The sequence below is a fragment of the Larimichthys crocea genome, chromosome I (assembly GCF_000972845.2).
Source record: "Larimichthys crocea isolate SSNF chromosome I, L_crocea_2.0, whole genome shotgun sequence".
In the NCBI taxonomy this organism is placed as follows: domain Eukaryota; kingdom Metazoa; phylum Chordata; class Actinopteri; family Sciaenidae; genus Larimichthys; species Larimichthys crocea.
Window position 1 is genome coordinate 12,526,464 of NC_040011.1, and position 25,801 is coordinate 12,552,264.

General features: G+C 42.2%; 1 protein-coding gene across 1 annotated transcript in view; it reads left to right on the top strand.

Annotated features, from left to right (window-relative positions):
* Window positions 1-16,092, top strand: part of pcgf3 (polycomb group ring finger 3) — a 53,013-nt gene extending 36,921 nt beyond the window's left edge. The window contains exons 5-10 of the mRNA XM_027285543.1: window positions 3,059-3,114; window positions 3,301-3,408; window positions 8,058-8,146; window positions 12,099-12,236; window positions 14,124-14,204; window positions 15,675-16,092. Of these exons, the coding sequence (XP_027141344.1) occupies window positions 3,059-3,114; window positions 3,301-3,408; window positions 8,058-8,146; window positions 12,099-12,236; window positions 14,124-14,204; window positions 15,675-15,722 (520 nt within the window). The 3' untranslated portion in view covers window positions 15,723-16,092. The remainder of the gene's footprint in view (window positions 1-3,058; window positions 3,115-3,300; window positions 3,409-8,057; window positions 8,147-12,098; window positions 12,237-14,123; window positions 14,205-15,674) is intronic.
* The last annotated feature ends 9,709 nt before the right edge of the window (window positions 16,093-25,801 follow it).

The window sequence follows — 25,801 nt, forward strand, 5'->3', positions numbered from 1 at the left end:
GTGGTGAGGATGAAAACTAGCTCACACTCATCTCTGACTCTGAAGAGCGCTCGACTCGTTTCAGGACCGAACTTAAAATTTCCAAATTGGACAGAAAAATTCAAGTCGATGGAGCCGATGGTGTCTTCTTTTATTCCACACATTCCTGCACCTGTATTACCCACAACGCAGCGGATCAGGTGGCGCCGAGCAGAAATTAATCACATGCTTTGACCTCGACACATGTAGACGTCATATTCAAACTTGAGTCATTTGATCAGATTTGACAAAACAGACTTCGATGTGTAGAATCAGTGAAGTGTCCTTTTAAAGATAGTGATATACATGAACTATGATCAAATCAAACAGCAGCTGAGCGTCTTTAGATTTCATATTTCAGAGTAAAACTGAAAGTCTGTGAGTCGTCTGATGAAATACGGAGCTGTGGACGACCGTCGGCCTCCAGACACGCCTCCCTCATCCGTGTTGTTCGATGTGTTCGAGGAGCAGGACGAGATGGAAATAAATAAATGACCAAATCCACTCTGCAAGCTCTTACGACTCCTCACAGGGTTTCTCTTTACATAATGGGCGTCACACTGGACTGGATAAATGTGTGTGTACGACCCAGAGTTTGAAATAAGTCATCAGATATATTCAAAAGTTTGACAGGAAGAGAAATGAGAGACAAAGAAAATATGTAAAATTCATAATTTACTCTCGGTTTGCAGACACAAAGATCTTGGGAAATGTAGTTCTTCTTACTCTTTAAGTAAATATTGCATTAATATCTCACCTCTACGTTATAAGTCACAATAAAAGCTTCATAATACTGTAAATATATGATAGTATGATATATATTGTGATGATGACAGCTCACACACGTGACCATAGATCAGATAAACTGACTAACTAACAGCTGGTCACCTCTGCTGTTATTAAACTGTAGTTAACCTCAACCGGCAAACACGTGAAGAATTCAGCCTCGTGAAGTGACACCAAAATTGCACCTTACGTTTAAAAATAATTGAGCACTTAAAAATTTGAAATTAAAGTTTCCGCCTGCACAGTTAACGTCGATGAATTAATCAAGCGATTTCCTTGTCAGGTTAAAAATAAAGACGCTGCTGCTTCTTCTTCTTCCTGTTGTCTTATTGTCCTCCTCGTATTGTTCCGTCTGAGCGCTCGTGCATTAACGTCTGATTAATGCGACGCACAAACTTAATGTGCACCAGCGATTTAGTCATTAGCGTCTGAGCGGCAGACTTTTCAGATGTTTCAAACACATTAGATCTTTGCACAGCTGGATTTTTTTGCAGGAAACTGGAATTGATGAGAAACATCACAAGTGATTTGAAGGCAAAAACAGATAAAGCCCGTCTGCTCATCAAGGAGACTGATCAGAGCTGATGTTTGAGATTTGACGTCTCCGCACAGAGAATCCACTCAGCAGAACTAGTCCTGCGTCTCGTACTGTCAGACTTTGCTTTTATTGTTTTGAATAAATTTTTTTGTCACATATTGACAATAAAACCATCACAGGATGATTTAACTCTACAAACGCCTGCAAAGAACGTTCTTCAGATCTTCTTCAGTTGGAGAAAGAAGTTTAGTCGATGTAGCTGCTGCCTGTGAATCAGTTTTTTAAATACACTTTAGCGTCACAGCAGGCGATTTCACTGATTCGGTGCATATTGGTGCGTCGAGTCTGGTGACTTCATGTGATGCTGCACAGCTCGACACACCTTCAACCTGAGCAGAGGTCAGCATGGAGGAAGACACCTGTGCAGGTGATAGAAGACAGAAGAGAGTTGGTGTGGACGTTAATCAGCGCCATTAAAACACACAAATATATTAATTATTCTCATTTTATGCAGTTTTTGTGGTTCTTTAAAGGAATGGTTGCTTTTTAAGACCGTTATGACCACATTAAATAATTAATATTTGGCATTGATAAATGAGTACATTAAAAAATGTGAATGTTTCCTCATCTTAAAATCTTAAATAGGATCTTTTAAGTGCTCAGTGACGCATGCTTTAACACGCTGTTACTTCATGTTAAGAGTCAATAAACTTACAATGTATTTACGGAGCTATTTTTTTATTTATTAAACCTTTATTTGACCTGGTGAAAGTCTCAGATGGCAACACAAAAACGATGTTTAACACAGTGGACAGAAGAGTGGGATTCATTCTATACTCTTACATGAATACCTGTTTATCTACAGACAGGTGATGAATAAGGAATGCATGTTATGTCACATGTGTACAGTGTTTAGCTGTGAGGATGCACTGCCGGCTCTGTCCTGCAGGGGTCAGTGTTTTGCTGCTCTCCAGAGCATCAGGTGTTTAAATTTGGCCTCAGACACAAAGACTCTCCCGGCGGACAGCACGCCGTTCCTCCAAAGACCACTGCAGCAAACTCACCGTGTCGTGCCCGTTAGCCGGCTTGACACGACGAGCTGTCAAAAAAACGCAGCGGCTTGACGGTGGCAGACCTGAGCCCATACTGTGCACCTGTGTCACCTGCGCTGCCCAACAGTGAAATGCTATTTAACACTGTGACTGACGGAGCGTATGCTGCACACCGACCTCTGAGAGCTTTTTCCCACTCGATCATGAGGTGTTTGTCGTGCAACTGTCAGTTTGATATTTTCAGGCTTTTCAGTCAGCTGTGCTCGCAGAGAGACGAGATGAGATGAGATGAGTGCTTCCCGACCTTTTTCTGACTACTTTAAACAAACGTCACAGGTTACATGTGTGTTTCTACGGAAGCCCTGAAAGGCCAGTGAGAAAAACATTTCTGGTGATCTGTTTTTCAAGTTTTTTTTTTCACTGACCACTGTCTAAATCCAGCCTAAGTGAAGTTTGTCTTAAAAACTAAAGACATTGTAGCTGAAATGTTTTCTTGCTCTCCGCTTTAATTACATAATGTTTCCACTCCTCTGTGGGGTTCAGGCCCTCAGGTTAGAAACCACTGCTGTAGACTAAACAAAACATTTAAAAAATCCAAAGGCATGCAGATTCTGTTGGTTCATAACTGACGAGGTGACTAATCGTTTTCTTGTTTCTCTTTTAGCCATGACAGAACAATGCAAGACATTGTCTACAAGTTGGTACCGGGACTTCAAGAGGGTAAGTGTCATAACCCTGAAAGTCTCTTTTCATTGTGATGTGATCTCGTCTGCTTGGCATCGCTTAGAAACAACATTTTAATAAAATCTTCTCGGTAACGAAGCAGCGTGCGCACACACACACCGTTGACCTTGAGAAAAAGACAATGTCCTCTCTGATTTTTCGCCTCCTCCTTCTCTGCTGCAGCGGAGATAAAGAAGCAGAGGGAGTTCTATCAGAAGTTGGGGATGGAGGTGCCTGGAGACATTAAAGGAGAGCTTTGCAACATGAAGACTCATCTAGATCAACGCAACGGTAAGATCCACCACACACACACACACACTCCTTCAGCTGTTCTGAAAATCTTTGATCGTCTTCCATTGAAACATCTCTCTCTCTCTCTCTGTCAACAACCTGGTGCGTGATGCCGGTTGGTTGTTGGTTCTGTCTGATTAAATATGCTTATTGTTTGATCCAATAACTGCCCCCAATAACTCCATTAGCCCGGTTTCCCTGTTCAACATGACACAAACCAACAAAACAAGAACAGTTGAGCAAGGCCGGGGTAGGGATGCATGCACGAAAGAAAAGCCGACGTTCCCGGTGAAAGAGAAACACGCCTACGTTGAAAACGCGTGTATATCAACAGGTTGTATACACGTGATCATCGTCACTATCCCACCGATGGTTTCACACTATCGCACTGATCGACAGGTGGCAGTCAAACCCTTCAACGTGCTGCAATGAGCCAGCGAAGGCAGAGAAGAAGACGACTACGAGATAGTAAACACAGATTAAAGTGGGCTAAACCGTGCCCGTGGAAAAACTTTGGACCAAACGCTGTAAATATAAGTGCCAAAACTACTTCCAGTGTGAGCGCCCGGATCTTCCCGTTGTACTAAATAAGGCACGAAGTCCCAAACTCGTAATGGCCAACATTAGAACCACGACCACGAGTAACAGCCGAAGCCATTAAGCTGCAGAGATGAAGTCAATTTAGCAAATCGGGACGAGTCCCTGGCCCGCTTGTTGTGCACAGCGGCTTCTCCGTACCAGCTTGCCTCCAAAGGGCTGATGTAAATGTGTACCCAGAGGGCCGTCATGCTGGCAGGCCTAATCGCTCGCTTAATCCCCCCTCTCTCTGATTTTGGTAATTAAGGCTCAAATGGAAGTGGAACTGCTCTCCGGCCTCCCGCGCCTCGTCGCTTGAAGACAGGTTTATTTACAGCACACACACATAAATACACACAAATACACACATGTTACGTACACAAACACTTTTTAAGGAGCATTTTGCACAGACGCCAACAGAAATGGAGATCTGGGGACTTCTCGATCGCGTTTCACCATCATTTCCGTTCAGTGCGAACACAAACAAATAGAACATTTCAAGCCTCGGGTCGTAGTAAAAATATATTCTGACTTTTGTCACACACAGAAGACTCAAGAATTGTTATTTGGAGGCTCGCTGATCAGGATGTTTCTTTTCTTGGGTCGGTAAAGAGTTTTCTTGTGCAGCAAAGGTTTTGTGAATTGTGAAAGTTGAGAAATTAAGTCAGTCGTCAAAGTCCGAGCATTGGCTTCCAGCTTCCAGCTCTACATCCTGGAAGATAAATGATGTGTTCGACTGTACCTACAGTATGAATAGAGTATATTTCAGTGTAAACATTATAAAAACACATTAATATGACATGAGTATATTTCAGTGTAAACATTATAAAAACACATTAATATGACATGCCACTCACCTTCGGCATCACTATATATCTTTGGTTTTCTCATGGGAGACCAAAGTAGCAGCATTTAGATAATGAGAGAGAATTTTCTCCATAATAATAATAATAATAATAATAATAATAATAATAATAATAATAATAATTGCAGTTTGATAGTGCCAGCTGACACTAGAACAGTATGTGAAGGTAATCCTAAAGTCTAATTTACAAGGCTATTAACATCTTTTGGATGATTTCAAACAGGACCGGTGTCACCACAGGGATTTCAAAGTAACTTCTGCAGACTGGAGCTTGTTTACTTCCACTTTTACTCTCCACTCCAAGAAAATTGATGCTCCTCATTAGCTCTTACTTAAGAATAGCAAACCAAAGTGAACACATGCTAAAGCAGAGATCACACTACACACTATCTACAGGGGACAGTGGGCACTCTGTTAATGTTGCCCCCTGCCAACTGAGCTGAACTGCATTACACTTAATTAAAGGCTCATTAATCCAGAATCCCTCAGAAATAGGAACTTTTCTCTGGAGTCCTCTCTAACCAGCCGAGTTAAATAAATCCTTCTGGCACATTGCTAACGACACAGGATGGAGCAGCAGCGCTTCACAATTCCTCAGAGCTGAATTCACGGCCAGAAATGTTAATGCTGCTAACCTTGGGTCCAGAAAATTTACTGGAGTTGTTTTCAGAAATGCTTCTGCAGAACAAACACACAAACGCTCGTAGCTTTTTCACAATACACTTTTTGTTTTTATTCAACAGGGAACTGAAAAAGTTTTAAATATTGTATTTCCTCAACCCCCGAAAGACCATGAAAACTTACACAGTCTAGGGAAACCAAAATACAGCAGCTTTAGACTAGACAGAGCCCCGAGATCGAAGAAGTAGCAATGTTCCAAGTAAGCTGTCGACATTCCCGAACCTTAAAATTATATTTTTTGGGGTGAACTGGCAAGAAATGAGGGTAGAGAAGTCGAGCATTGGCGTAACGTGACGGAAGGTCCTTATCCTGACCTTGATGCTCATTGTTGGAGACCAGGACGTTCCAACTCTCTGATAAAATGAATTTTGGGTTTTTTGGGGGCAGGGTTCCTTGTTTATCTTTTACCAGGAGGAGGTAATGCTCTTAATATGGAAACACAAATGAAGTTATGATGTAGTGAGCTTTTAGGTCACAGGATGGCTCTCTAAGACATCCATGATCATTTTCTGCATTGTTTGTCACTGGTTGGGGTTCCACAGGCACTCGTGTTGGGCCCTTTTTCTTTTGGTTTTTCTGAACTTGCGAATTGGCACCACCTACTGCTTATGTCGTGAACAACGCCTGATATTTTTATAATTGTAGTGGATCGAAACAAGCATTTGTTATCATTTTAGTTTGCAGAACTGCTGCACTGATCGCACCGTGACATGAATAAGCTTTTTTCACATTTGCTTTTAAGTGCAGACACGTCGAGTTTTCTTGCACACACAGAACAAAAACTTGGTTTTCAACAGTGCACAACAGACTTATTTCTCTAAATTGCTGTTTCCTGAGCACTTAACGCAAGAAAATGGAGGGACACGGTGCCACGATGAGCCTGCCGAGTGCACTTTTCTCTTTCATGACTAAATTAACTCCCACGCACACACACACAGCTAGTTTACTCCATCTCGTTCCAATGTAACCTCACTTGATATCGTCATTTTAGATGCCTTTGTATGTGAGACTGCTCAGTAAAAAAAAAAAAAAGAAAAATCTCCAGACACAAGCAATCATCTCATTACCTCAAACAGCAACGGGGTCTTCATGTCTGTTCAGAGTCACGGAGACACTCCAGGGTTGTTTGAAGGTTGAGGCACAACAATAAGAGCAAGCCCCTCTTGATACGCAATCAGCGAGGTCGACTCTCGAGACAATCACCGCAGAGACGCCGGGGCAAGCTCAGACCTTTCCCGGTAATACTCTGTGGAATTGGTGACAGTTGGCCAGAACGGAAAATGGTCACAGAGCGGTGAATGCAATCCCATCTACAAACTGTCCACACACACGCTATCACATCCGCTGAATCCAGATAAAGCAGGCTGAATTTCTTTTGTTTTTCAATGTTAGAGGAAGCAACACCGCGATTTTGACTTTGATTACTAAGTTTAATATCTCAAAACTCAATGCTAGAACAGTATCATCAACGAACAAGAAGAAAAACGTAAAATATCACCTGTCCTGGACGACTTTGTAGAAGCTCACAGGGGTTTTCAAAACCGGTTAGGTGTCCGATTAGTTTCTAATGTGAGAAGTCTTCACTGAAACAGTTTAGATACAGTATCAAAGATACAGGCCAGGTGATGTGATGATCCATCTTTCGTTGACTGTCAATAAACCATTTATCTCTTATTGTTTTCGTTCAGTGGAGAAATCCTAGTTATTCTTTGTAGATTTGAATCTATACAATCTGTTCGTCCACACTTAAAGACTGCCTGAAGGCAATAAGACGGTACTTAATAAGGTTTCAGAACACACTTTGAATTAACCTTTAACGATGTATATAACCGTTGCACCTTGCATTATCTTTGAACACAGTTCACTTGAGGAGTGCTGTGTGATCCAGGCTTCTTCCAACCCCCAAACCAAGAAGCTCTATGTGGTGGATTATTAAACAGTACCTTCCTTTTCTTTTCTTTCTTGCGCTACTCTGAACACATTACCATCAGTCGCACACAGAGTGAGAAATCTTTCTTTCTAGTTCACCAGAGATTGCAGCTCCCTGTAATATCCTCAGGAAATCAGAAGGTAGACCTGATGCAGCTCTCGTGTAGGCTAATCCTTGGGGCGAATGCCTGTTTTCTTTTTTTTCCTGAGTCGTCCTGTATTGAAGACGTGCCGAGGCAGCGGATAAGTCGAATAAAGGATGCTTTGACTCCCTCCGACATGTAATTGCCTTATAAATGGACCTCTGCAGTGGGCGTTTTTACGCTCCAGCAGGCACAGGCTGTTTAAATACTGCACAGAGACAAACATGCCGCGTCCGGACAAGTCTTGTTTCCAACGGGGGCCACCCTGGAAGTCAATTAAGCTCAAGCCTCTTGACTTAAATTAATGAGCACGATGAGAGACTTGATCATGGACTGCTGCAAAACCAGCGTCCTGCACCTGCTTGTGTTTCACCAGGCGTACATGCATGTTTAGATCTGTTAAGTGTTGACTCTGGGGAACAAATATTAATTTTCTCCCTCTCTTTTTTTAACAGGCGACGCAAAATCAGAGGACACGGCCAATAAGGAGGCAGGAGAGGAGAAACCAGAGGAGGACAACGACTATCACCGTAGCGACGAGCAGGTAAGCCCTCACCTGCTGATGGCCAGCAATCTATGCTCCTCATTTCCTGACTTAAGGGCCTCTTGAAACCACCACAGCCCCTCCGTTACTTAGTGGTAGGCTTGGTTTGCCAAAAATAGAAAGAAAAGGGACGAAGCTAGTTGAGTTTTTATTACATTTAAAAAATGCAACAGCAAAGAGTGTGTCCAGTCTTTCTTCCAGGTTTCCGGATCCGTGTTCCTCTGAATAATCCTCAGGTTATATATTAAAGCTAAAAATGTTTTTGGAAAGAGAATCTTTCCATTTTCAAGGCTGTGAGCAAACATAACAAACACAAACATTCTGAATTTTTAATGGTACGGAAGGCGAAATATCAGAGTCAGATATCTGTGAACGTGGATACATAAAGTCCAAACTATCCGCATGGATATAAGGCACTAGAGGTAAGTAAGAACGTCTTTTTTAAATGTAATTTATGTGAGCCAGCCCTTTAACAATAAAGCAGATTTATAATTTAGAAGGGAATTTGGGAGGCAGTACACATTGGTTTGTCTTTTAGCAGTGATTAGAAGACGCAAATTGGATAAAATAATTACGGGTTTCAAAGCAGTCTGTCAGGAACAAAAGCACTAAGGGGGGAAAAAATACTGTTGGCGATAATTGTGGGTACAATTGCCTTAAAAGCCTGCACATCAATTATTGCCTTTATAAAAGTGGCCCCCGTGTGATTAACCAGGCTGTTTTACAATTACCGGATTCTTTTGTCTTTGGCGTTTTCGGCTGTTTGATTCGTGTAGATCCACTTAGTGACACCACAGCGCCACGCCACCGCCATCCACTGTTTAAAAAAATGGAAATGGGCTTTTTTCAGTGATTTCATTTGTATTCTGGACCCGTTCTCAAGCCCAAAATGATATTAATAATGCAGAAAGAGCCGAGTTATTGTTGTGCTGGACAGGAACACAGAGCCCTCCTCCATCCTGTAACGCTGCACAGGCTGAAGAAAATTAGTTTTGTACCATTTTTTTTAGTGAAGAGTAAAAGACCCGACACGCAGGCTTTAAAAAAACAAGACCATCCTCTCCAATCCGTCATCTTCTTCGCTGCCATGTTGGGGAAGGCAGGCTGCCCCCGGAGAGGGCGAAGATCTCGCCCTTTGGATTTCCAGCAGAGGTGCAGAATGCGTGCAGAATAGCTAATACTGTGTACGGTCTGTGTGAGCTGAATGCAGTCAACGTCAAATGTCACCAAGAGGAGGAGGAGGAGGAGGAACACAAGACTACTGATGAAAAAGAGAGATTTGAAAGGACTGAGAGAGACCTGCTGATGAAAACAAGCCACCGTGCAGGGTCAAAAAAATATCGAACCTGATTCTTGGAATTAAGGGTGGAGGGAGGTGATGGTTAGGAGTAAGTGGTGGGAATTGAGAAGGTATAAAAAGGAATGACTGCTGGAGATATTCCCACTCTTAGTAGAGATCTTTGAGATTGAAAAGGAGACATAACCCCATAGAAATGTATTCATGAGAATGAGTAACAACAAGGCTTGTCCAAGGTCTCATGATGGAAGTAGGAAAGGAGAGAGCTTCATCTTGCTTCCTTCTCGTCTCTGTTAAGAGTTACTCAGCTCTTAGTAACGTGGATGTTTTTGATGCAGGTAAACCTGCTAAAAACAGTTCACAATGCACCAAAACATGGTTAGTAAACAGTAGAAATCTGCATGGAGGCCAGGGATAATGTTGGTTGGTTATCCTTTCATATATTTTACTTCGGTCGCTTGTCTTCTTATCTCCTAAGCTCATTGAACGTTGTATTTTGCACAACACTAAGAACAAAGTTTGTAAAAGACAAACCAAAAAACAGTAAATGATGCACCAACTCGTGGAGCTTCAATGTGCGTCATAGCATCGCAACAGAAAACAGGCAAGAATTAAAGTCTCCACTCGGTGTGTCACGTTTATTTCACTGCCAATCGGAGGTGGAACCGATAAAAACGTTTTGATCCAGGAATAAGCCAGATGTTAGTAGGTGTTCGGTTATACTAACTTTAAATCCGCTGCAAAACAGTAAAGAGACATTTGAGGATGGATGACTTGTTGATTCAAAACCTGTTAATGTAACAACCAGCCCAGATTGTAGAGAGCAGAGAAAGCTGAAAATAAACATTAGAAAAGAGTAGTGAAGAGAAGATTGGAAACTACAAGAAAAGACAAAACCTCTCGGGGGTTTAAAAATCATACATGATAAATATGAACACTAGAACAGAGAAAGAAGTCAAGAGGAATGATAGCAGCAGTCGCCATTGGGGAAGAATAAAGATGAGAGATGAAACCGTCCCAGGAAGCCGCCCGGCCTCCCACCTCCCACCGTGTCACTGAAGATGTCGAAGCCACTCGAATGTAAGAGTCTGCGCGCATGGCCGCCTTCCAGAACACTTCCCCGCTGTCTTCTGGACGACCTTTCAGAGTGTAACCTTGGGCTGTGAGGCAGTGCCAGAGAACGCAAACGAAGGCAGAGAGACGCCAGTAAAAGAAAAATAAAGCCACAATTAATCAGAGAAAAAGCTACATTATCGGTCTCGGAGGTTAATTCCTCAGATGAGGTATGAAGAAGATCACCACGGGGTGAGAGAAAGATGTAAAGTTTTAATAAACTCCAGCTATTTCTGGGATTGAAGAGTCGACTTCGGAGGAGCTGCAGCTTCGCTCTGAATTATTAATCGAGCGTTGAGCGCTCAAAGCCCGATTTATCAGCGGTCCAAACTCAATACTCAACACAGCGAGACTCTTACACACAAAGATTTAAGAAAAACAATACCAGCGTTGCCTCAGACCTCTGCAAGCATTCAGGAGTCCGTAATGAGCCCGTAAAATACTGTGCAGCTTTCCCTGCGTGATATTTTCTTGATACGCCTCTCTGTTGCATCAGTCACGTCTCTCTGTGTGTGAGTCTGTATAGAGACCGGCTCCACAACATCGTCCCTAATGCCCTGTAATGTAATGAAACTGCCGCTGTGAAGTCCAGATCACCACCGAGGCTTTTATTCCATATTATGAGCCTCCCTCGTCGCCTTCGCCACTGGAAAGCAGAAATATTACCGTGTTGCTCTTTGCTTACGGGAGGACGGGGAGGGGTTGCATTGAAGCGCTGCCAGGAGAGATGATTTCCAAGTTTAAGCAGAAACCAAGCTGATGCTCGTCGTCTCAAAAGAGAGAGAGATAAAAAAGAGACAGACGGGGGGGAGGTGACAGAAGAAACCCTTCAAATGAAGACGAGAACACAAGACTTCGGCCTCCTTCTGTCTTCTGATGTGTGGGGGCAGAAGATCGGTGGCAGTAATGCATTCTGACTCTGCCAAACCCACCTATTGTTTCACCTCAGGTGGGGAAAAACAACAAGCGCACAGGCCAACGGCTGTGACACTCGACAATAAGACAATAAGCAAAGCACAGACAGACAATGGTGCTTCAGTGGGACGTGCGGTAAGCCAAAGTGGAAATCGGCACCAGCGCCAGGCTGAATTAACCAGCTATTATAATCCTTAAGTCTGTTTCCGGCAACGTTTGAGGGGGACTGAGTAACTCTCTGGGCATTTTTAGGTGAAAGACAAACAGTGAGATACTGAGGTATGTGTCAACAGGTAGGCTAGTGGTTAATCTTACACACTGCACCTTTAAGCTTTTTATTTTTCTGAGATATCTTGGTGTTTGTTGTGTCGCTGGTGCTAAATCGCAACTCAAGCGATCCCCATAAAGGTCACAAAGTCATGAAGATTCATCCCTCTAGGGAACGTAGATTGTTGCATTGTGACATTTCAGTTGAGCCCATATTGTTGGATAAACCTGCAGAATTCATCAGCGTTCCTCGAGTCATGCACTTTGGAAAATCTTTGAATTACCTCGAGCAAAGTGTGTTGTCCTTTTTTTTAAAATCTGAATTAATGCTGTCGTGTTTTTTTGCGTTTCCTCTTGCAGGTCAGCATCTGCTTGGAGTGCAACAGCAGCAAGCTTCGAGGTCTGAAGCGCAAATGGATCCGCTGTTCGGCACAAGCCACGGTCCTCCACCTCAAGAAGTTCATCGCCAAAAAGCTTAACCTGACATCATTTAATGAGGTACAGACAATGACACGCTCCGCCGAGACGAGACTGATGTAGTCTGATTCAGTAAAGGAAAATAAAAGCCTGCAAATATTCAATTATTCTTAATCAAACGATCTTTGGCGGGTGCGAGTCACCGAGGTGAAATATTGGGATTCATTTCATTCGACAGCTTTCTCTGACTGGACTGCAACTACGCCGGTCTGACAAATAACGTCGATAAATTCGTCTGTGCTTTGTTAAAATCTGACAGGAACCCAAACGTGGATTTGTAGCCGTTTGGAACAAATCTTTTGTAATTCTTGGCTGTCGTTTTCAGCTTGTTTGGAGCACCAGCTGGGCAGTGTGGGCCATGTTTATCAGAAAAGTTTAGTTTATTAATCACCAGAAATTACATAAAGGTCAGTTTATTATACTTTTCCCTGCACTGACTCACACGAGGCCTTTTGTGTTTGTTATATTTAGCGGTAAACAAACCCTCATGATATCTAGATGTGGTAATTTTTGTCTATTTATTGTCTTTACCGCCCCGTTCGGGGCAGCGGGGGGGTGGGAGGAAACGGTGGGCGCTAACTTGACAGATGGATTTTCAGGATGCCGTGAATAATCATCACAGACGCCTTTGTGTCCTGGATTTTTTTTATTTTCTGAGTGGGCAGGCTCCATCATATCGTCGTCCTCCCCATCGCAACAACGTTGGCGAGGCAGCCGCCCTCTCTCCACCACCGGGCCATTCTTGTCCCTTCCCGTCTTATCAAAAGCTGTCGTTCGAAGCGATTCGCTGTTCTCGTCGCAGCGCTTTCGCTTTGTCAGGGAACAGCGCGGCTATTGAATCATTCCTCGTGTTTGTACACCCGCCGTTTGTGGTCCTGTCATCCATCTAAATGTCTCTGCAGGATATGAACGCCTGAATGAAGGAATAGAAGGAAACTGAGCGGCCTCTTTTACAAGATTTATCCCCAAAGTGAAGCTATGTAGAGGCACAGGTGGATGTGTCCTCCTTTCATTAATTAATTGTTATAGTTTGAAGAGTCCTGGGAGGGTAAAACTCTCCAGTTTGTCACAAATAAGGATGCAAAGAATGCATTTAGGGAACTACAGTCAGTCAAAAACGAAGCTTGTACATATTTAAGGAGCTAAAATAAGTTGTTTTTATGCCACGTCTGCTTAAAAATGGACTGAAACGAAGAAGGGTCTTACTCTTCTTCCGCAGGTTTGTTTTAAGGAGGATTATAAACACCTTCGTTGTCAAGGAAATCTCGGAGAACTGCGGATGTTCTTTGTTTTTTCTTTTCTTTCATGCTGACACAAAGCCCTCATTGACTTTCCAGATGAAACCACGGCTCTCCAGCTTCTCCCTCTGGGTTATTTTTGGCTTCTTCCTAATCACAGACCTGGACAGTTTCCACTGCTCCATCGGCGCTGATAAAAGCCGGCATCAGAGCGTCTTTTCTGTCAGAGGCAGCAGGTGGCGCTGTGGCACAGTGTTAGTTTCTCCCCCTCTCTCTCTCTCGCTCTGTGTCTCCCGGTATTGACTGGCAGATGCAGATGCGAGACGCTGCTCAGCAGAATATCAATGTTGACTTCACAGGAGGGAGAGGTACATTTGACGAGCCAGCCTCGTGTTCAGTATTGAACTTCTGTGTTTTCCCAAAAAGCCCTGCTGCTGCTGCTGCTGCACAGGGCCCCGGGGCCACTTCATGTCAAAATAAGCTTCCCCCAGCTTCCTCTCCGAGAAACAGCAACGTTAGAAGTGAAGGATGAGAGCAGAGGGAAGTTTTCTTTCTGCAGCTCGCAGCCTGAAAATCCAGCGGGCCTCTCAACAGTTGATGAAGCTTCGTATTCAGACACTCCGAGGTCATAAATTGTTTATTAATTTGCTCTTTTGTCGTCTTTTCACAGCTGGACATTTTATGCAACGAGGAAATCTTGGGGAAGGACCACACTTTGAAATTTGTTGTTGTGACAAGATGGAGATTTAAGGTAACTCGTGCTTCAAAAAGATGAACGTGCTGACGGTTTGTAATCTACGTTTAGTTGACTCGCAGGCTGAATGTGATTCACTCGGAGTCAGAGTGCATGAAACTGTGAAATCCGTGTGATTAATAAGTAAAAGGTTTTCTTATCAAGTGTAAACACCATTTCCACTTTGGCCCACTTAGTTACTGTTGCTACCCATGTCAAGCTTTCATACTAGCTTTGCATCGTCATCCTGCATCATTGTTATTATTTCACAGTAATGACCGGTTTGTTGTACATTATTGGACTTATGACACGTCATATTTTGTGTCAGATTATTGGTTCAAAAATGGATTTTATTATTATTTTTTTAGTTCCCCATCGTCCTCCGGGGTGTGTCGTCAGACCTGTGTCCTTGTTACTTATAGCAGTGATTTGATGTACATAAACAGACTCGTGTGCCGTAATTGACCATTAGGAATCAAGTATTCAGCAAAGCGCTGAAAAAATGAGCCTGTACTTATCTAACTGCTAACGTAATATAGATAACTTAACTAATGTTTGTCACTTTTAGTCATCTTCAAAATCACGTAGCATCAGTTGACTGAGGTTCTGACGGAGGCTTACCCGACTGTGGCACAAAATAATTTAGTTGACATATGATATGCTAACTTGTAGTAGGTTTCATCTGTTGTACGTTAGTTATCCAGATATGTTCACGTAACAGGCTGTCAAACGGATTCCTTACAGGTTTTCCTACAAATTTTAGGTTGTGGAAAGTTGAACAAAAAAATCAAATCAGATTTTATTTGTATAGCCCAAAGTCACAAAATCCATTTTCCTCAGAGGGCTTTACAATCTGTACAGGGAGTGACACCCTCTGTCCTTAGACCCTCGGTTCGAGTGAGGAAAAACTTGTGGAAGAAACCTCAGGAAGAGCCACAGAGGAGGGATCCCTCTCCCAGGACGGACAGACGTGCAATAGATGTCACAGAACAAATCAACACAAACATATCGACAATTACAATGACTGATAAAATGATTACAGTAGCACTGGAACCTGTGATAGAGATAGAGAGACACAGATGCACAGCAGCAGCAGCAAATCATCAACTAACTATAAACTGTGATGGAGATATGGCAGCAATAATGACAGTAGGGATCGTGCAGGATCACAGCAGCATCCATGAGAACCTGCTGGACGACTGAGACAGAAACTCCAGGGAAGAAGTTTAGTTAGTAACATGCATTAATGAGACATGAATGTTTACAGATGGAGAGAGAGAGTTTTTAGTAAAGGGAGATGTGACTGCATCTTCAACCAATACCGTGCCTGACTAGGCGTAACCCAAAATGTGACCCTCCAACTTGTTACGTCCACACTGCTTAAGCATGCAGCGATGCAAAGCTTGACGTAGGTGTACGTAGGTACGATTAATAATCTATTAACTAACTGCTCATGCTGAGATTGTGTTTTTGTTTTTTCCCTTTCAGAAATCGCCCCTCCTGCTTCATTACAGACCCAAGATGGATCTGCTGTAGCTAAAACGGACAACGGTTGTTTTTTTTTGTTTTGTTTTTTGTTTCATTTTTTGTTTTGTTTTTCTTTTTGGGCCCAGTGGCCGCGGACTGTGCCGAAAAACCTTTTTATTTATGCAAAGACGATCAACCCAACACCAAGCAAACACCCGACGGTAAAAGTCAACACAAGCCAGCAAAAATCGGGATCTTTTAAAGAGGGAGGGAGGGTCCAAAGTACAACAAAAACTGGCAACCTCCAGCACAGATACTGCAACACTGGGTGTGTTTTTAAGGAACTAAAACAACCTTTTTTTGTTTTGTTTTTTTGTCCCCTACATCCTAGATATGTGAAGACATGAGAAAAAGAAAAAAAAAAACAGAAAAAAATGGAGAGAAAGCATATATTTATACTTTTGTACAGAAGAGACACATGGAACCAAGACACTACTGGTGCTCTGTTTACACGCAAAACAAGATGTCGGGAGTCACGTGACCGTCTTTTTGAGCTTCGTGCAGATTTCATCCTCCTGAAACCAGTGACTGAAAGCGGAGGAGGACGTTTTTTATAATAAAAAAACAAAAAAAAGGTGTTTTTTCCCCCCCTCTCTTTTCACAATACACTCGACACGTCTTGGGAGCACAGAAAGTATATGGGAAAAGTTATATAACAGGCATCAATTTTAAGCTGTTTATCAAGTAAAACTGTCTCTGAATCTTTTTTTTATTTCATTTTGTTGGTTTTGTCTAATTTGCTATTGGGTTCTTGATGATTGTCAATTGTGAATAGGCTTAAAAAAAATGTTTTGTGTAGTAATTTATGTTCTATATACCAATATTGTACATAAAAATGTCATTACAGAGAGAGATTGAAGAGAGTAAGAGAGACTTTAGACTGTTTAAAAAAAAAGAAAAGAAGAAAAAAGAGAGTGGATCCCAGAAGTGCTATCTATATTTTGGGGGCGTTACGTGTCCGGAGGTGGATAAATTAGGAATTTTTAAAAGACAGACTCATTATCAGTATCAAAGTATATAAATGCATCTTTATGTTGTCTGAGAAAGACACAAACGAATATATCAAATCCTCTGCCGTGTGTGTGTGTGTGTGTGTGTGTGTGTGTGCGTGTGTGTTACATTGCTCTCATAGCATTACAAGACTTTAGGGCAGATAAGAAGAAAGCTTCGAACCTCCCCATGCTCCTCATCTCACCCGCCTCCTATGGAATACAGCTACCGTTAGTTTGTTTCGGGCGTCGTCATCAACCGATTCTGTCTTAATGCGCGTTTTAAAAATAAAAATGCAATACTTTGGCAGAGATCTCGATCGTTTTATTGATTTTGAATCTTCCCTGCAGGCAGATATCGATACACCTTCACGTTTACGGCTGTTGCGTTGGCGCCATTACACCATGCTTTCCCTAATGTTGCAAAACACTCTTAAAAGCTGCAACAGCAATGATTTATGTAACAGTAAACTACACACCGATGGGGCTGCAACAGAGCATTTGATCCTATTTGCCTAAATTAAGTTCTGGCGGTTAAATATGAACATTTTCTCGCCCACAGGACGTGAATGGATATTTGTAACTTAAGAGCAAACTCTAAAGTGTCTGGCAGACTTTAAGCTTTCTCTCCAGAGCAGGACTTTCTCAAACGAGCCGGGTTTCGATAGACACGATCGCAGATGACCGACGTCACATTGTTGTATTCGTTTGTGGGGTATTTTCCGGTTTCTTCTCACTGCCAGTCGGAGTTGCAAACATCGCACAGTGTTCAAGTCGATCTCGTTTTTGTCACAAAATCTGTACAAAACTTGGATTTTTTTTTCTTGCTTTTTGCGGGATAGCCAGCGTTCAATATTGTTGACTAGAAACAAATTTTTTGAGAACTTGCAAATTCAGGTTTTTTTTTTTTTGGAACATTTTGATAATGAAATTCTGGATTAAAAATGACTACTGTTTGGTCATTTGGTGCTTTATAAATGTGTTGTTTCTAATCCTGAGGAGGATTGTTCCTCAGGAACGTGCTGTTCTTACTGTAACTGTGTGACACAGCAAACCAATGGTCTGTTTCATGTCTTAATTATCTCGCAACAATTCAAAAAAAAAAAAGGACCATGCTAAACTTGTCTTTACCGCAACTGGATCCCTGAACGCCGTGTCAGACCTCAAGTAGTATTACCTCACTGACCTGTCTCGTCTGTAATTAAACGATTTAGCATTTTTATCTGCCCACAACAAGCTGTTTGTCTGAATGTTCACACGCAGGGTTCCTATCCATCGTTTGGTTCTAAAAGTCTGGACGAATATATGAGTTTTCAAACAGGAATGAACAAACTCCTCTGATCAATTTGCGTGTCTATCGTAATCTTAAATTTTGGATTTGGAAAGTGTATAGGAACCCTGCCACAGAAGCACCTGTCGTGTGTGTTAAATGGACATTTTTATAGCCTACAGGTCTGTACCTAACCAGCTCAACCAAAACTCCTCCTGCAGTCTTTGGTTTCACATCAATGTTTCAAGGCCCTTCATCCACTTACCTTTCTGTAAAGTGTTCATTGTTTTTGGTTTTTAGTTTTTGTACCGTTTGTGGTATCTAAAACGACTAAAACTGTTCGCCTGGAGTTCAGTACGTGTTCGGTTCAGAGGTGCACCAGGTGCTTGGCTCAGTGTAAATCTTGATTATTAAATTATAATTTGCAGCACAAACATTCTGCATGATTTTGCCATTTATTTTCTGTAACACTTGCAATGATTTTTTTTTTTGACGAGTGGAAACAGACAAAATACACTAAATCTAATGTTTTTACCCAGATCAAGAGATTTAAGATGATCTCAAATGATTAAAAACCAAAAACAATGAGCCTCATCAGCTTGTGAAACATCATCCCCACAGAAATGATGTAATAATTTGTCCGTGTTTCGAGGGGTTACACACACAGTAAATGAGGTCAGTGTCACGTAAAGTTCCTCCAGCTGCCAAAGACGGTCTGAAATCAACGTCACAGATCTTGGTCCATGTTGGGAAAAATGCTGTTCAATGTCTAAGATGGCTACTTGTAACTTGCTCTTCGCTTCACCCACCACCACCTGGTCATTTAAAGTGTTGTCATGGTTCTCCTGTAAAAATTCTGTTTAAGGTGTTTAAGCTTTTTCCTAAGCTGAATCAACCCCCCCTCCTCCGCAACACGGTGCTACTACAAACAGGAAAATGCTCTCAACATACACACCTGTGCATTACCAGAACACTGCTACACTAACTATAGAAGTACTGGCATCGAAACAAAGGTTACATCTGTATTTGTGTTATTCATTCTTATCTCATTTTGTTTGACGTGGTTGCGTTCACGCTGCACACAGTCTTTCTTTTTCTTTCTTCTGGACACGTTTCCGTCATCTCGTGTGCGTTTTGCTCGCACCACATGTAACTTTTAAGTGTATTTCTTCGCGCACAACTACAGTGATTGTGTATTGGGACCTTGGTGCTGCAAAATGTGGGTGACCTACACTTAATACTGTGTCTGAGCACTGAAACTGCTTCTGCTGGTGTGAACATGTCAACACAATGCTTTCTGTGCGCTGGTTCCGTAGACTTGCAACTTGTTCAAATCTTGGATCTTCACCCGTTGTGACAAAACCCAGCAGTGGAAGGAGAACCAAATATTCTGCTTGTCTCGAACCGAATCTCGTGCACAGGTCTAAAACGTAAAGAAATCCACAGAAAGATCCAATAAAATACCAACGAATGGCAATGGTTTGACGTAGAGGGTGAAAGGTTTGTCACCATTTGGAAAGTCAAACTCGGTCGTCTTTTCGGAGCAGTTGACATCGATTTCACAGCCTGTAGGTTCCTTTTTCTTCTTCATCACGCATTAGACGCAAATAAACCCCAAAAATCTACCGTGCAGTAGCAGTGTGAACGTACCCTTTCACTTTGTCACACGTGTGTTTTATTTGAGTATTGTTCCACAAACTCTGATCTGTGTGACGGATGGGGATCCTGATGGAAAGAGTGCGTTCTTATTTTTTTTTTGAGGGGGGGTCATTCGCCACAGCGACGGTCACGTCTCTGCCGCCGTGCTCTCCATGGTGCTAACAAGTCCCCAGACTTCAACAAAGATAAAGTCAGAGAAAAGTTTGCAAAGTTCTCCTGTCGCGTCCTTTGTTTCACACGTATTTGCAGCGTACGTGAACGTGCTTGAATCCTCGGGTGTACCTTTTTTTTTTGTCGGAGTTGTCTTTTTTTCTTTTTTTTTTCATTGGTTTTTGTTGGTTGGGCTTGTTCTGGAAGGCAAATTTAAATAAGTCATAGACTGTGACAGAGCTGATGCTGTGAAAAATAAAAGAAAACTGGTGAGAAATCGGGTGTGCCAGCTGCAATTTCCTGCCTCAAAGAGAAACTCACACTTATTACAGGCTCCTCTGGTGAGATGTGTGCGACTCAGATTGAGCCTTGAGCTCGAACAGATAGTTGGCTGTGCAAAAAAAAATAAATAAAGAAAGAAATCACACAGTTGATTTAAATTTCTCCTCTCTCTCTCTCTCGGGAGATTTGGCTTGTGCGAGTGTGGGTGTGAATGCCGCATCCTCCACCTCCCGTGCACCAGAATGGATCGATGTTCATGCTTTTTTATCAGCGCTGGCATTGAGACATCAGTGCCGCTATGCTTGACAGCCGAGCTAAGAGGCTTACAGGAGGCTCGGCCGGGGCCCCCGCTGCAGATAGGGGTCGGTATCAGCTTCCGAAAGGTCTCTGACATGGCAGGGAGGCCGTGATCTGTCAGAGCTTCAACTCTCGGCCTCTTCTCTGCTTTGACCTTGAACACCAGTCGGCCTTGCTTGTTATCCCCTTCCTGCTAGGATGTGTGGGTGAATAGGGGGTGAAATCTTGATTCGTGGTGGTTTCCGCAGCCCTGCGTGGACTTGTCAGTACCAGCACATCGTAGTAAGACGAGTAAGCAAGCCATTTGTGCTGCTGTTGCTGAGCTCGGAGATGTCTCGGGAGGTCCAGCAACATCCGTGTTAAGCTTTGTTGGCAGCAGAATCATTCCTGGAGACTTCTATGTTCACTCCTCTGTAATGAGCGTCCACTCCGGGAGTGTGATCGCGTTCTTTGTTGCACGGCTCACCCTTTCTTCCTCATTTCTGAGTCCTCTGTAAAGCCCAGCAATCTCACGGACGAGAAGGAGACCTCGAGGGGTCACTCTGATGGCTACGTGGACTGAAACACACTCCTGTGGCGGGGCGGCTCTGCTCTGAAGAGCAACTGACTGGTTAAATTATGGATTGTTTCACCGCTTCAAGACTTTGGCTGTTGCTTTTAGAGATTTCAAAGACGTGTACGAGTGTTTCAGGAATCCCTCCCCCACAAAAAAATCAAAAATTTGGGAAAGAAATCAGTCCACCGCTACCAAAACCTCCCCGTGGCAAAACCCCATGAGCCATAGCAGATGTCATCAATAAATCTGTCCAGTTTTTATTTTTTTGTATTATTTATTTATGCTGAAGTGACTTCTGCAGTAGCTTCTTGGTTATTGAATTTTTTCCGAAGAGATTTGCGCTCAAACTTTTTGTATTTCTCTTTTTTTTTTGTGAGACATATATCGAACTCATGCATAAAAATAGCTTAAATTATGAATTTTGCAATTGAATTCCCTTTTTTTTAATTATTATTATTGTGTGTGTGTTTGTCTCTACGCAATGCTCTGTCTGTAAAACACATAGGTGTCTGCTTTTTTTATTATTTTTTTTTTAGGTCAAGCTCAAAAACAAATAAGGAAAAGAAAAAAATAAATAAATTGTGTGAATCTGGCAACGTGGTTATTGTATTTGCAAGGAAAATGTGCAATATACGGTTCTCTGATGGTTCCAGGTTTCAGCATAAACTCCAATATTTCATTTCTTTTTCCTGTTTTTTTGTTTTTGTTTTGTTTTTCCAGTCAGTTCCTCAGGTCACTAAATGCCTTCTGGTCCTGAGGGTGACCAGGAAATCTCAGATCATACACTAATGCACCCGAAATACAAAAACGACTGGATTTTCTTTGAGTCTCGTCTCTCTCTCGTTTCTTTCCTCCACCTTTTTTTTGTCTGGCTATTTTCTCAGACTTTTTTTTCTTTGGTTTCGAGTTAACACAGGCACTTAATCAGGTGTCCTTTTCCTTGCCTCCTCTTTTTTTTTTTTGTATTATTGTTATTTATTGCACATGTTAATGAACTGGTTTCCATTGCCACATTTAATTCAAGGAGTTTTGGGTCTAGAATGGGGCTGGAATTTTCTTACGTACAAAAACTACAGAAGCTTTTGTCAAAACCTAAGTGTGTATTTCATCAATAAATGCCTTTTAAAAGTGTTTTCCCGACGCTGTCCTGTTTTTCAACTTCACAACTCGCCTCAGGTGCACAAATGTCTCCTTTTATCTTGACGTTTCATAATACTACAACCCTGTAGGTGCCTTTTTAAAGCTATACTGAGTAAATACAGTCGTGATGACCATGTAGAGGTAGAGATTGACTTACCTTGCTGACAATCTGAGCAACAACCGGGTGCAAGTCTGGGGTTGGCATCAAAGACCTGCGTGTCAACAAATCGACCTGTGATCAGCGATATCGCCACACTTAGTTGATGTTCATATCAGCGCCGTTTCCATGGTTACCACACATAGCGCACACTGTCTGCCGGTCTATTCACATTCACACGACGAATACAGTGAGAGCCCACGGAGCCAAGTGGAGGGTCGTTCCCCGTCTGAAAACAGCCTAACGTTCTTTTAGTCACTTTCAGCTCATTGTTTTGGTTCTAACCTGCACACTCACTGTCTGGCTCAGTCGGCGCTCGTTGAACTGGTTTGTCTAGCAGCAAAGCAAACCAGAGCTAACGAGAAGAGTCAGTGTTTCATCAGGTAGTTTAATGGTTATGTTGCTCAGTATCTGATGCATATGTAAATAACTGATCCACAAGAACCTTATAACGGTGATAATATGTCAGGACGTTCTTCTGCTACTTTGTGGGCAAATGAAGGAACTTCCTCCACAGCAGTAAAGTCTGAATTTGTCTGTCTGCAGCTGAAGTGGTAGAAGACAACATATAATGGTGTAGACAGAGTTTTCAGCCTCCTGCAGAGCTGAAAGCTGAAAGCTCTTTAGGTCTTTCTGAGTAACTTCAGTCGCCTGCAGAGTTTCATCCTTTTTGCCAATGTTTTTTTTTTTTGAGCGGTTTGTTATTTGCAGTTTTGTCCCGTGGCAGGACAATGCAAACAAAAAAAATGATGTGCACATCAATCAAAGGAGCATTTGTCGCCATCGACTGCCTTACAGCATCGTGGCAGATGTCAAATGTCGGGCGGTCGGTGGCAGCGCCTCAAGTTTCCATCTGCTCACACTGCAGCTGCAGATACACTCGGCTCATGTGTAATCTAGTACAATACTCGTGGTACAAAAGTACTCAGAGGATCAGTGTAAAGGAGATCTATTGTCAGAAATGTTTTCATTAGTGTATAATCACCTGGAAATAATCATTTCTATGTTTTTGTTAGCTTAGAAGAAGCCCTCTATGTCTACAGACACTAAAGATCATCTTCATCTTCCACGCTAAGAAGAAGAGGGTGAAGCGAGGGGGTTGCAGTCAGCAACTGCACTGCTAGAACACCTTTAAAAAAATATGTAGTACACAAAAAGACGTATGTAATGAATGTTGGGTCATGCAGATATTTTATTTACTTTCTAAGAACTCGTAAATGTTTTCTGACGCCTTCTTGAAGCCGCGGTGCATTTTTTTCTGATCTGTTACCGCGAGCAGATTAAAATAATGGATTATTTTTCACACATAACTAGTTTGGAGTGTGACAGTCGTGGCTGCTTCAGGTTTTGGTATTTGGCAGCTGGAGCTGACGGATACAGCGCCATGAAAACCTAAAATACTCAACAATGCGTCATTCTGAAGGTTTGTCAGCAGCATGAAGAGACTTCACTGATTATACGCATGAAAATGAAAGATAATGTTCTTTAATCATCCCCACTGTGCTGATGATGTTTGATTATTTGTTTAAAAATGATAAATGCATTTGTATCAATGGCCCCTCCTGTGGAGCAGGAACGAAGTCCAGATTTTTATTCTGCGTTTCGAGGAGAAATTCCTCTCAGAAGACGACAGGATGCGATGTGTTTGTTTTCTCTGGGCCATTAGATGGCAGCTATTTCAGTCAGTGTCTGTGGGCGGGGTGCTCAGATGTGTGAAATGAGAAGAAGAAAACCATATTATTGACTCATTAACCCAAGTCCGTGGTGTGGAGACCACGTGGATCGTTCTTTTATTTTCTGAACACATGGTGCTGTTATTACACCAGCGAGGGGCATCGGGTGTCAGATTCAGGGCAGTTAATCAAAGGATGAGATGCTGAAAGAGTCTTCTGATGGTGTAATTCTGTGATTTTCTAATCTTTTATTCAGCATAGAAAAATATGAGCACAGAAGAAGAAGATGTACAGTCATTATCCCCCCTTCATGAATCTGCTGCTGCAAATGTTGAATTTTCTATGAGCACCTCCAGATGTTTCTTCACTGAACTAACTGAACATGACAGCCTGAGTCATGAGTGTTACGCTCATCTTCTTATTCAGATGTGTTACAGTGTTTGTTTTGAGCTGAATTACTACCAGAGTGTTTAACAGATTCCTCTTTGCAAAAGAGAGATTCAAGATTTAGACATGGACTGCCAGAAGTTAGGAACAAAGAAATAAATATAACCAAGAGAGAACTCTTTAAAAATCAGTTTAACTTCCTAAATGAAACTATGTAACCTTTATTTAATGATGAAAAAACACAGGAAAGCAGCAAGCCCAAACTCTGTGCTTTTAATAAAAGTATCTCTACCTGACCTGGTCCCCAGGTGGTCAACAACTCGAGCACGATCCACCTGAAAAATGTGAAGTTCAGTGGCAGATTAAAGTTGGTTATGGCCTGTTACAGCTGCCGCCGTTTCGCCCCACGCATGTGTGTGTGTAGTGTTGTTCCCAATAGGTAAATGCAGGTGTGCGGTTCCTGGTCCCTGGTTGGCCCCAAACTGGAGGAGGCGGGGACAACATGTCGTCAGCTGCAGGGCCAGGATTGGTGTGGCATCATTCCCACGCCGCCAATGACAGCGCCCCCGCAGCAGCATCACCGGGCATTTAAACCACAGCCGTCCAAGCATCGTTGTGGCTTCACTCGTTGTTTGTGTGTTTGAGCTCGCCTCGTTCGTAAGTATCTAACGATACTCGTTTGTTTGTGTTTTGTAACTGGAGGTTTTGTGTTTGGTTTATTGGGACTGGGCAGGGTTTAGTTTAGTTTATAGCTACTGATTACACGTAGACTATTTCTGTTAGCCCCATTAGATTAAGAGTGCTGATTTCGATGTGTTTTTATTATCTAGAGATAGACTTAGTTAGTGAGGTTTTCTTTCTCGTTTTTGTTTCTAGTAAGATAACATAGGCTCTGTTTAGAGTTCTCTTTGTTATATTTGTTTGTTCGTTTATCAGCACTTGCTCGCCCTTAGTTCCCTTTTGCCTCACCTCCTTTTGTTAAAACAATCTAAAATTTTAATTTAATAAAATACTTTTGTTTAATAACCTTTAAAATCTGGTTTTTATGTTACTTCCTTTCATACCCCTTAATATGGTCGTAACATGGCCAATCAGCAATGGGAGAACACGTGCAACACTGTTTTCTCTGTGTGTTGGTGTGAACTCTGCTGACATCAGTCAATTAAAACCTTAAAATATGACGGGAACCATCATCAGCACATTTCCTTCCTTGTTTGTCTCCAGTGTTGCCTCCCCCTTACTACCAACTGTAACCCTCCATGTGAAGATTATTTGTAGATTATGGATGTTATAACGCTGCACAGCAACAATGTTTGATGTACTGAGCTGGTACCTGTTTGTTTTCTGTCAAATATCATTGAACTTTACCTGATAAAGATAAAAAAAATCAATAAGAAAGTTACAGTACGAGTAAAAATAATAATAAATGTGTCTTTAAATTGAGAGTGCTGTGGCACAGCTTTGTTAATAAGCTGACCAGGAGGTAGTCACATCCGAACCGAAGAGGTACTTTTCTATTTATACCCAG